At 39.8% G+C, this 12,901-nt stretch overlaps 1 protein-coding gene across 6 annotated transcripts in view; it reads right to left on the bottom strand.

The window, feature by feature from the left end:
• Positions 1–12,901, bottom strand: part of clcn2a (chloride channel, voltage-sensitive 2a) — a 75,510-nt gene that overhangs the window by 40,464 nt on the left and 22,145 nt on the right. For 3 of the 6 annotated variants that reach the window (XM_058418525.1, XM_058418529.1, XM_058418527.1), the window contains exons 2-8: positions 12,086–12,218; positions 6,681–6,812; positions 6,362–6,490; positions 5,892–6,025; positions 5,403–5,478; positions 3,705–3,736; positions 2,366–2,444 (exon numbers count right to left, since the gene is read on the bottom strand). In XM_058418525.1, the coding sequence (XP_058274508.1) occupies positions 2,366–2,444; positions 3,705–3,736; positions 5,403–5,478; positions 5,892–6,025; positions 6,362–6,490; positions 6,681–6,812; positions 12,086–12,218 (715 nt within the window). Of the gene's footprint in view, positions 1–2,365; positions 2,445–3,704; positions 3,737–5,400; positions 5,479–5,891; positions 6,026–6,361; positions 6,491–6,680; positions 6,813–12,085; positions 12,219–12,901 lie in introns of those variants that run through there. The other 3 variants (XM_058418531.1, XM_058418528.1, XM_058418530.1) reach the window with 2 other exon arrangements.

The raw sequence follows: 12,901 nt of genomic DNA, 5'->3' as shown, positions 1-12,901 counted from the left end.
GTGTACTGGTATATTAGAGCGGTGTACTGGTATATTAGAGCGGTGTACTGGTATATTAGTGCGGTGTACTGGTATATTAGAGCGGTGTACTGGTATATTAGAGCGGTGTACTGGTATATTAGAGCGGTGTACTGGTATATTAGAGCGGTGTACTGGTATATTAGAGCGGTGTACTGGTATATTAGAGCGGTGTACTGGTATATTAGAGCGGTGTACTGGTATATTAGAGCAGTGTACTGGTATATTAGAGCAGTGTACTGGTATATTAGTGCAGTGTACTGGTATATTAGAGCAGTGTACTGGTATATTAGTGCAGTGTACTGGTATATTAGTGCAGTGTACTGGTATATTAGAGCAGTGTACTGGTATATTAGTGCAGTGTACTGGTATATTAGTGCAGTGTACTGGTATATTAGTGCAGTGTACTGGTATATTAGAGCAGTGTACTGGTATATTAGAGCAGTGTACTGGTATATTAGTGCAGTGTACTGGTATATTAGTGCAGTGTACTGGTATATTAGTGCAGTGTACTGGTATATTAGAGCAGTGTACTGGTATATTAGAGCAGTGTACTGGTATATTAGTGCAGTGTACTGGTATATTAGAGCAGTGTACTGGTATATTAGTGCAGTGTACTGGTATATTAGAGCAGTGTACTGGTATATTAGAGCGGTGTACTGGTATATTAGTGCAGTGTACTGGTATATTAGTGCAGTGTACTGGTATATTAGTGCGGTGTACTGGTATATTAGAGCGGTGTACTGGTATATTAGAGCGGTGTACTGGTATATTAGTGCGGTGTACTGGTATATTAGAGCGGTGTACTGGTATATTAGAGCGGTGTACTGGTATATTAGAGCGGTGTACTGGTATATTAGAGCGGTGTACTGGTATATTAGAGCGGTGTACTGGTATATTAGTGCAGTGTACTGGTATATTAGTGCAGTGTACTGGTATATTAGAGCAGTGTACTGGTATATTAGAGCAGTGTACTGGTATATTAGAGCGGTGTACTGGTATATTAGAGCGGTGTACTGGTATATTAGAGCGGTGTACTGGTATATTAGAGCAGTGTACTGGTATATTAGAGCGGTGTACTGGTATATTAGAGCGGTGTACTGGTATATTAGAGCGGTGTACTGGTATATTAGAGCGGTGTACTGGTATATTAGTGCAGTGTACTGGTATATTAGAGCGGTGTACTGGTATATTAGAGCGGTGTACTGGTATATTAGAGCGGTGTACTGGTATATTAGAGCGGTGTACTGGTATATTAGAGCGGTGTACTGGTATATTAGAGCAGTGTACTGGTATATTAGAGCGGTGTACTGGTATATTAGAGCGGTGTACTGGTATATTAGAGCAGTGTACTGGTATATTAGAGCGGTGTACTGGTATATTAGAGCAGTGTACTGGTATATTAGAGCGGTGTACTGGTATATTAGTGCAGTGTACTGGTATATTAGAGCGGTGTACTGGTATATTAGAGCAGTGTACTGGTATATTAGAGCGGTGTACTGGTATATTAGTGCAGTGTACTGGTATATTAGAGCAGTGTACTGGTATATTAGTGCAGTGTACTGGTATATTAGAGCGGTGTACTGGTATATTAGTGCAGTGTACTGGTATATTAGAGCAGTGTACTGGTATATTAGTGCAGTGTACTGGTATATTAGTGCAGTGTACTGGTATATTAGAGCAGTGTACTGGTATATTAGTGCAGTGTACTGGTATATTAGTGCAGTGTACTGGTATATTAGAGCGGTGTACTGGTATATTAGTGCAGTGTACTGGTATATTAGAGCGGTGTACTGGTATATTAGAGCAGTGTACTGGTATATTAGAGCGGTGTACTGGTATATTAGTGCAGTGTACTGGTATATTAGAGCGGTGTACTGGTATATTAGAGCAGTGTACTGGTATATTAGAGCGGTGTACTGGTATATTAGTGCAGTGTACTGGTATATTAGAGCAGTGTACTGGTATATTAGTGCAGTGTACTGGTATATTAGAGCGGTGTACTGGTATATTAGAGCGGTGTACTGGTATATTAGTGCAGTGTACTGGTATATTAGAGCGGTGTACTGGTATATTAGAGCGGTGTACTGGTATATTAGTGCAGTGTACTGGTATATTAGAGCAGTGTACTGGTATATTAGAGCAGTGTACTGGTATATTAGTGCGGTGTACTGGTATATTAGTGCGGTGTACTGGTATATTAGAGCACATGTTCAGATAGATGCCTGGGGACGATCTTGGAGAGAGGAGTTTTAGCTCTGTTTGTTTTTCTGCAGTTTGTTAGAGGAAGTGGAGAAGTGAACGATTCTGAATTAAATGATGCTGATGGTGTTGCAGTACACTTCACCTCCGATAGGGGCAGCAAAGCAGCAGCCGACACCGACAGCACACGCTGCAGAGAGCATCTCAGTGTTCCGCAGCTCATTCTGCAACACACACACACACACACACACATCAACTAACACTCACCACAGAGCTTCCTTGCCATCTATCTGATGAACTGAACTGAAGCACCAGCAGAATAAAAGTGAAACGAACTGAAATAAGCTGGAATACAAACCGACGTTATAAATAAACACTGATAATATAAACACTGACACCATAAATAAACACGGCATTATAAATAAACACTGATAATATAAATAAACGCCAATGTTAAAGTAAACACTGATAATGTAAACACCGATGTTATAAATGAACAAGATGTTATTAATAAACACTGATAATAGAAGTAAAAACCAACAGGACAGGAAACATTGTGTTCTAGCTTCTCTTTAGAGCCTTTAAAGGTTCTCCTGCAGTGACGGAGAGAAGAACGCTTGAGGCTTCTAGATTTAACACATGTACTTATCAGTGCTGTGAGACGGCTGCTCAGGTAACACACTGACCGCTAATGTGCCTCGAGTTCTTAGACACAAGGGGTTCCTCAAGAGTTCTTTAAAAGGTTTACGGGATATCTAAGGGTTTCTCAGCTTCCTTAAAGCGTTCTACTTAGAATCCACCACCCTCAGTAGGGTTCTACAATATTCTACAATATTTAAGGTTCTTTTGAAGTGAAAGACTGGAGATTTGTCATTCAATCAAAATAATAAGAGCTTTTTAAGGGTTCTTCAAAACCTTTATTGGATCATCAAGAGTTTTTAGCCTCCTGAAAGATTTCTACATGGAGATAAGACAGAGGTTCTCCCACAGTGCCAAACTGAAGAACGCTTCAAGGTTCCAGAAGCTGTTTTGTCAGGACTTTTACTAAAATGCTCACAGTTCTTCAGAAGGTTTTTTGCCTAGTTAAAGTCTTATAACCTTTCAAAACAGTCCTGATAAAGAAGCACTCTGCTGTAGGGTTCTGCATGTTCTAAGAGTGAAGTTGATAAAGTCAGTACAAGTTTCTGTTCTGAAGTTAGAAGTCTAATGGAGCTAACATGTAATGAGCTTAACAGAATAAAAATATAAAAATATTAACCAAAATGTGAACATTTATTTTCATCCATCACTGCTAACGTTCCTGCTGTTCTTCAGGCCATGTCTTCTACCTGAACCTAATCCACTGTGAGATGAATGACGTATGCACGTTTAGCCCATTATGCTAATCTGGATGCTGTAAGCTTCTGAAACCTCAGACAGCGAACACATCTCAACTGATCCACTGTATCAGGGTTAAAGGCATAGAAGGAGAAGCTGGTTCTTACCTTGGTTCCCTCAAACGGTTCTTCCTTCAGCAGTAGGAAGTAAAAACATACAGGAACAGAAGTGAATACCTGCGAGTTTCATTTCATTTTTAACACAGATGGCAGCAGGTGAGTGAGTGCGCTAATTTTAAACACTGCACTCCTGCTAACGTTATTAAACCTGTGACTGGACGTTTCTCTGAGGTTTCACGCAGATCATCTGACCCAGCATCTGACTTGTTATAATGTTCGTCTATAAATCAAGACAGATTCCGCCTCAGAATGAACTGGTGTCAGGAGTAGGGTTTCGTCCAGTGGCTTCAGCGTCCATTAGAAGCTCAGAGAAACCCCCTCAGGTACACGAGTGTCAGAACTTTTAGCCTCTGAATTAAAACGAACCTTTGAGCTGCTGTAATAAACACCCTGCAGACGAGATGATGAGGAATTCTTTTAAGGTTCTGCTGTAAAAATGCTCTTGAAGGTTTTATCACGGGTTTGTAGCTTTATACGATAAAAGCTAGCTGCTAAAATCTTAATGGCTTTATGCATTTACGACTACATTATTAATGTATGTATTATTTTTCACTGTATACATGTTTTTTATTGTAACATTCATACATTTATTCATTTCATTAATGTCTTTATTCACTATATGCATGAAGGTTCTATATAAAATATATATAAATCACCATCTGCCTCACTCTGTTCCCTGTATGCACTGTTTATTCACCATATAAATACACTATGTTGCCAAAGGTTTTGGGACACCCCTCCAAATCACTGAATTCAGGTGTTGTTTTTCAGGGGTTGGGCTCGGCTCCTTAGTTCCAGTGAAAGGAACTCTTAATGCTTCAGCTTCATACCAAGACAATTTGGACAATTTCATGCTCTTTGTGGGAACAGTTTGGGGATGACCCCTTCCTGTTCCAACATGACTGCACACCTCAACCCCATAGAACACCTTTGGGATGAATTAGAGCGGAGACTGCAAGTCAGGCCAAAAGTTTTGGGACGTCTACGTTGGGACGTTTGAGTTGTCCCGCCCTTTACAGCTATAACAGCTTCAACTCTTCTGGGAAGGCTTTCCACAAGGTTTAGGAGTGTGTTTATGGGAATCTCTGACCATTCCTCTAGAAGTACATTTGTGAGATCAGGCACTGATTTTGGAGGGATGGAGGATTTGATTTTGGATTTTGGAAGGTCTGGCTCACAGTCTCTAATTCATCCCAAAGGTGTTCTATGGGGTTGAGGTCAGGACTCTGTGCAGGCCAGTCAAGTTCCTCCACACCAAACTCACTCAGCCATGTCTTTATGGACCTTGCTTTGGTCACTGGTGTGCAGTCATGTTGGAACAGGAAGGGGTCATCCCCAAACTGTTCCCACAAAGTTGGGAGCATCAAAAACACAACATACATGCCTTTATTCGCTATATGCATGCTTTATTTACTGTAAACATGCATTTATTTGTTATATGCCTGTATAAATAAATTCACATGCATGGCTTTAGGATTTGTGAGTGATGGTGATGTTTGTAGTGCATCCTGGATGAAAAGGAGTTAAGGTTCTGCTGTATGACTGAATTACAGAGCATTAAACTATGAAACATCTTCATTACAATAAACAGTCAACTACGAGACTATTCCTTGTGACCTGCATGACTCAGACACGAAGTAAATATTGATTGGAGTGCTTTAAATGAAAAGAAAACGCCTCTCACCATGTAGATTCCTCCAAACAGGGCCATGAATTTGCTGAGAAGTGCAGCACACAGACTCGCAACGTGGACAAATGGACCCTGGAGTGGACAGACGGACACCTGATGTAAGTTTCCTGCATCATTACCTCAGTCGTGTGTTTATTCCCAGCAGGTCGTCCCCAGATTGAGAGAGCGCTCGCAGAAAACACAAGGACGATTCAGACCGGAAAAGGTGGGTATAGTTTCTGAATGAAATTCTTCCCTCTGATTGTATTTATTTTGTTTTGCTTCTCAGACATGTACCTCTTTATTTATCTACATGGTTTCATAAATGTACTGTATTCATTTCTTATTCAATTACTACATTTTATTTATTTTTATAAAGGTCTTATGCATGACTTTATTCAGTATGGCCAATATTTTAGCAACAATACACATGAACTATTTATTATATGCAAGGCTTTAGTTTCTGTTTGTGTTTATTACTGTTACTTCCTGCACCACTGACCCACCTCTTTGCCCAGTGGCATGCCGCTACCGAGGGCACAGGTCAAACCGATAACTTTCGCCACAAAGGTTTTAAAAGTCAGGTATTCTTTCAGCACCACACCACGAAGGATCGTCTTCATCTCCGGAATCCCAGAACCTAGAGGAGGAGAGGAAGGAGGAGTGGATAAAATATGGACAGGAAGGAGGACAGGAAGTGTTTTTTTTTTTATTAATTCAGTTTAAAATGCTGAGTAATAAGAACAGTGCGTTAACATGGAGACTTAAAGTAATAGAATAAAGACAAAGTGTTATAACCATGTTATAATAAAATACAGCTACTGTGGGGAAGAACTGAATATCTCACCATAATAACATCTTCACTGTTACTTTTTCAGAATAATACATTTAAATGTGTGTGTGTGTGTTTTATGTGTGTGTGTGTGTGTTTTATGTGTGTGTGTGTGTGTGTTTTATGTGTGTGTGTGTGTCTCACCCACTGCTTGAGGTGCAAGAATTTGTGTAAACCCTGCGGAGAAGGTGATGAGGACCACAGGATATGCGACCCAGGCCAGGTACTGTAGAAGCATGTTACTGTCCAGTCCTCCGTACATCCACTTCTGTGCTACAGACACAAACACACACACACACTTGTCATACTTCAACACACACACACACACACTCATAGTACAGATCTCAAAGTGGAGATCTCAAAGTGGAGCACAGCAGTAAAGATGAATGTGAAGTGTTTAAAGTGACTGAAGATGTTAGCGTTCTTCTGATGTTCATGTCCTCCCTCTGTTCCTCTCTCTCACCTTGCTGACAGAAGGCGATGGTGTAGTCCATCACCCAGCTGACCATCGCCATCACCAGGCCCAGGAGGATGAGGAAAATCCAGTCTTCACCCACACGGGAAATCAGGAACCTCTGACACCGTGAAGTGCACACTGCAAACACAACACAGAGGTTAGTGAGAACAACTGAACTACCAAAATACTGAACTACTGTAACACTGAACAACTGAAATACTGAACTACTGTAATACTGAAATACTGAACTACCGAAATACTGAAATACTGAACTACTGTAACACTGAACTACTGTATTACTGAACTACTGTAATACTGAACTACTAACTACTTAAATACTAAACTACTGAACTACTAACTACTGAAATACTGAACTACTGAACTCCCGAAATACTGAAATACTGTAATACTGAACTACTGAAATACTGAACTACTGTAATACTGAACTACTGTAATACTGAACTACGGTATTACTGAACTACTGTAATATTGAACTACTGTATTACTGAACTACTGAAATACTGAACTACTAACTACTGAACTACTAACTACTGAAATACTGTAATACTGAACTACTGAAATACTGAAGTACTAACTACTGAAATATTGAACTACTGAAATACTGTGCTACTGAAATACTGAACTACTGAACTACTAACTACTATAATATTTAACTACTAACTACTTAAATACTGAGCTACTGAACTACTAACTACTGAAATATTGAACTACTGAAATACTGTAATACTGAACTACTGAAGTACTGAACTACTAACTACTGAAATATTGAACTACTGAAATACTGTAATACTGAACTACTGAAATACTGAAGTACTAACTACTGAAATATTGAACTACTGAAATACTGTACTACTGAAATACTGAAGTACTAACTACTGAAATACTGAACTACTGAAATACTGAACTACTAACTACTATAATATTTAACTACTAACTACTTAAATACTGAACTGCTGAACTACTAACTACTGAAATACTGAACTACTGAACTCCCGAAATACTGAATTACTGTAATACTGAACTACTGTAATAGTGAACTATTTTAATACTGAACTACAGTATTACTGAACTACTGTGATACTGAACTACTGTATTACTGAACTACTGTATTACTGAACTACTGTATTACTGATCTATTGAAATACTGGACTACTGAAATACTGAACTATTGTAATACTGAACTATTAACTACTGAAATACTGAAATACTTAACTACCGTAATACTGAACTACTGAACTACTGTAATACTGAACTACCGTAATACTGAACTACTGAACTACTGTAATACTGGACTACTGAACTACTATAATACTGAGCTACTGAAATTCTGAACTACTGAAATATTGAAGTACTGAACTAAGGAAATACTAAACTACATTATTCACAATTAAATTTTCAGTCTTCTCTTCACCTCAGTGTGTTGAAATATGATGAGTGTGTGTGTGAGTGTGTGTGTGTGTGTTTACTGTATGTAATGTGCAAACTAGTTTCTGAAAACAAATTAATGTACAGTTTAAATCGTTTCAATCTTTTGGAGAAGAATATTATGTCATAAAGGTAATGTGACACTGTTGCTATGGTTACATCTCTGAGATGTCCATCCTATAGCTCTGTTCTTTTTCACTAAAATATTTTTCATTTAAAACTTCAAACTTCTGCATAGATCTGCAAAGATCTGTATTTTTTCCCATAGCGTGATCACAAAGCAGAGACCTAGCGATCTCTTTATTCCCGTTGCCATGGTTACATGATTTCATATCATAGCATGGGATGGATTGGTTTAGAGAATCTACACTTTAAAGGACTGAAATGCAGAGCAAAGTCCACATGCCACAATTACTGGTGCCCCAAGCTGTTATGAGTTGTGAAGCTGACTTTATAAAATACTGCAGTAATGTAAACCTCGTCCAGACCATCAGTAGCAGCTTTATTTCTGTGGCTGTGATCTTCAGCACACACTATATTATATTATCTTCCTAGACATTTCAAATTGTTGAAGCGAGTTTCACTCGGGAGGAGGCTCGCCTACGTGGAGAGAAAGTCTCTCCTGTTTGGAAGGTCAACATAAACCCCCCCTCACTGCAGCTGAATAGAAATGAAAATCGTTTTTCTCTCCTGCTTCAGTTTAACAGCATTGTAATAATATTGTAAAGCCCGAGGTTATTGTGCTATGAAAGTAGACAGGTGGCGTATTTTAAGTCCTTATTGAGAGTGTGAGGGACAGCCGTGGGAAAAGCGGCGAGCGTGCGAGTTCCCTTGGCGTGGACGCTGGTGACAGCGTGAAGAAGTCAGGCATAATGCAGCAAAGCACAACATGTCGAGGGAACGACAGGATATTTATATCCGCAGGAGGAGAAACGGAGGCAAGTGGATTGTAGGAGGCGCAGAGATCTGCTCTCTGTGCCTGACATGACAACCAATGTCAAGCTGTTAATGCTGAGCCTCTGGGCATCGGCGTCCTCGGCTTCCTTCCTGTACGCCCTGGCAGGATTGTTCGGCTGCTGGTTTGTAAACTCTGCATGCTCTGATGCTGCTTCTCTCCCTGCTGCAGTGCCACGGAGGCCAGCTCTGTTTACTCTGCTGGGAATTTTTGCACACTTTCTTATTTTAGTCTTATCTAATCTTATTTAATTTAGGCTTATCCAATTCCCACCCACCAGCCAGGGCTGCTCCAGACGGGAGAGAATTATTTATTTGTTATGTCTCTCTCTCTGGTTTAGCAGTCTTCTGTGTCAAGCTTCCTGGCTTTCCTCTCTCCTGATCTGGCTCCTCCCTGACCACCTGGCCACACCCCCTAATTAAACAGAATTGCTTTCTGACTCATGGATTTACTCTTCTGTTTGAAATATTTTCATAAAGTGGAAATAAAAATCATTATTTATTCAAAAGATCGATGAAGCCCCTCCCAAATATTTATACATTATACATACATTACATACATATACATTTATATGTATATATATATATATATATATATATATATATATATATATATATATATATATATATATATATATATATGTGTGTGTGTGTGTGTGTGTGTTCTATGTACACACTGTCAGTGGGTGAGAGAAACACAAAGAGAGAAAATGACAGCCAGAGGGAGTGAAGACACGATGACTTGCTGCTCACTCGGCTCCATTCTGTGTGTGTAGGTGGCAACTTGATGATCATCCAAATCCCTGAAATCCTCTCATGGAGGTTCAGAGGAGCTGCACTACACACACACACACACACACACACACACACTCACACACACACTTTTGCAGGAGGTGATTTTTCATGCTTCTTAACACAGAGCAGTTCACACTCAACAGGCTGCCTAAGGAGGTGATGATACCGATACAGAAGGTGTGTGGGTCTTTGGAGATTCGCCGAGCAGAGACCAAGCCTTGTCTTCATTTAATAAACAATTAATTAATTCACGCCACTGAGGGAACTTGTGGAATGCCAAAAACACCAAAATGTTGACCAGATTCCAGTAACAGATTTTTTCCCTCATAAATCAGAACACGTTTTTTTGCTAATTCATCCAAATGCTAGCAAATGGATCAATTAGAGCTACACAGTGTGAGAAAAGAGTGTGTAAACAGAGATGTACGTCGATTTGCATAAGACACACAGCAGTTCTCTATTTCTCTCTCTCTCTCACACACACACACACACACACACACAAAATGCTTATAGAGCTGTTCCATGTACACAGTATTTGTCATTCTCTAATAATAACAGAGACTGATTGTGCTCCCTGCTGGCAAACACCCAAAACAGCGGCAGCCATTTTCCCGTTCCTGCACATCCTATCAGTGACTGGATCAATATTTGTCATCTAAATCGCCATCTTTATTGTCATCTGTTGTCATTATTGTCATCGTGTCACTATCAGAAACACTTGTCTGGTGATTTATTGTGATCTTACACACACACACACACACACACATCCAGCGTCTCCTCTGCAGCTCTTTGGTAGCGTGACTGCAGCACCTGTGGAATCTCAATGAGACACACAAGGACAAAGCAAGTCCAAACGAGCAGATCGATGGTAATTAGTGTCCAGTAGAGGGCAATCTATCAACACCAGGCTAACCCAGGCAATGTTATCTGCAGCGTCTGCTTCCTCACACCATCACTACACACTGCTGCTCTGGGGCTGAGAGACAAACGAGAGTTACGCTCTCCTCATGTTCCCTGTCACACACACTCACTTAGACTGGCATCAAGATATATATCGGAAACCATTTTATCAGACACACCTAGCAGGAGGTGTTCACTCACACACTACAGCCCTTATGTTGCTCTGCTCAATATATTGGCACCCCTGGGGACCACCATAAAGCCACCACTAAATCATACCCTAATAGCTGCTATCTCACACTTCTTGTTCTAGTCTTCTTTTTCCTTGATCAGTTAGCTTCTCCAAGGATCAAACATTTATTCTTTATTTATTTTCTCAAAATAAAATCTTTCCAGCTAAAGAGTCGTTCTTTAATGCAGATGATCTTCAGATGTAAATATACACGCAAGACACATCTCATCTGACATCATAGCTAAAAAACCACAGCTCACTCAAAACCCGAAACCCCTCCCAGTTCATTACACGATAACAGAAACCCCTCCCAGTTCATTACACCGTAACAGAAACCCCTTCCAGTTCATTACACCGTAACAGAAACCCCTCCCAGTTCATTACACGATAACAGAAACCCCTCCCAGTTCATTACACCGTAACAGAAACCCCTCCCATTTCATTACACCATAGCAGAAACCCCTCCCAGTTCATTACACCATAAGAGAAACCCCTCCCAGTTCGTTACATCATAACAGAAACCCCTCCCAGTTCATTACATCATAACAGAAACCCCTCCCAGTTCGTTACTCTGTAACAGAAACCCCTCCCAGTTTACTATGTCATAACAAAAACCCCTCTCACACCTCATGATCAGATGAGCATAAACCAGCAAATGTATATATATATATATATGTATATATGTGTGTGTGTGTGTGTTCTAGAGTTTTTTTGTGAATAAATACTATTGCATTTGATCGAAGCGTAACAAATTCCTGTGACAGTTTCACACTCCTACAACCGCGTTGCTGCTATTTCGAGAGCGAGTGTGACTGCAGTGAGAAGAGAAGCTGCATGTGGTGTTCACATCTGTTCCTGCCTTCCTGCTCTGACGCTGCTTCATCAAGCCTGTAGCGCTCTTAATGCTGCATTCTATTTATTTATTTATTTATTTGCATGGTGCTGATCTGCAGTGAAATGAGTGTATGTAAATATAATCATGGGTCACTTCCTGTCAGATTCCCGCCCACGCTCCTCGCCTGCTTTAGTTCTGGGTTTTTCCATGACACGAGCAGGTGAAGGTACGGAGGGTTCTTTTACTCACACTGGCACTTGGCACAGGGATCCTTTTCGTATTCCAGCTGATCCGGGGTTTGGTTCCGAACCCCGGCGGCCCGAAAACGAGCCGCTTCCTCCTTGGCGTAGGTGCCGAGCTCCTGAGTGTATCGTCCATACATCTGTAATGGAGGGAAGATCAAAGGTTCTTTAATGTAGCTCTGAGGCTTTCATGCTAATTCTGCTAACAAGCACTAGAAACGTCTAGACACCAGTTTAGCATATGGTTCACCAAAAGTTCTGTCTGTTAACACAGCCTTAAAGTCAAGTCAGTACATTGATGTGCAATTTATCTAAAGCTGTGACGTTCAGCTGAAGTCAGAGCTGCTGTACCAGAGAATTAATCAACACCTTTACTGACCACTCACACTCCAGAATTCAGCAGCATGTTGCTGATGAAATCATCTGCTGAAGATAGATACAATTTAATCAAGGTTCTTAACATCTGTAAAGTCATCAGAAATGAAACTGATTACACAGATCAAGATCTTCTTTAATGGTTCACACAATTTGACCGTCAAAGTCACAATGAATAGAATCTCACACATGAGAACCAGGAACCTTTTCAGGAACCAGAGTTCTCTGATTATTTCTCCATAGAACTGGGGGCATAGATTTATGCTCTGTAACCAGGATACAGAGATATTACAGAGCAGAGAGTCTATAATAATAATAATATTTTTTAAATTTAATAATAATAATAATAATAATAATAATTTTTTATTTAATAATAATAATAATAATAATATTTGTTTTATTTAATAATAATAATAATAATAATAATAATAATTGTTTTATTTAATAA

The sequence above is a fragment of the Hemibagrus wyckioides genome, linkage group LG20 (genome assembly GCF_019097595.1).
Source record: "Hemibagrus wyckioides isolate EC202008001 linkage group LG20, SWU_Hwy_1.0, whole genome shotgun sequence".
NCBI classification, from domain to species: domain Eukaryota; kingdom Metazoa; phylum Chordata; class Actinopteri; order Siluriformes; family Bagridae; genus Hemibagrus; species Hemibagrus wyckioides.
This window is presented reverse-complemented; position numbering and strand designations above follow the sequence as displayed.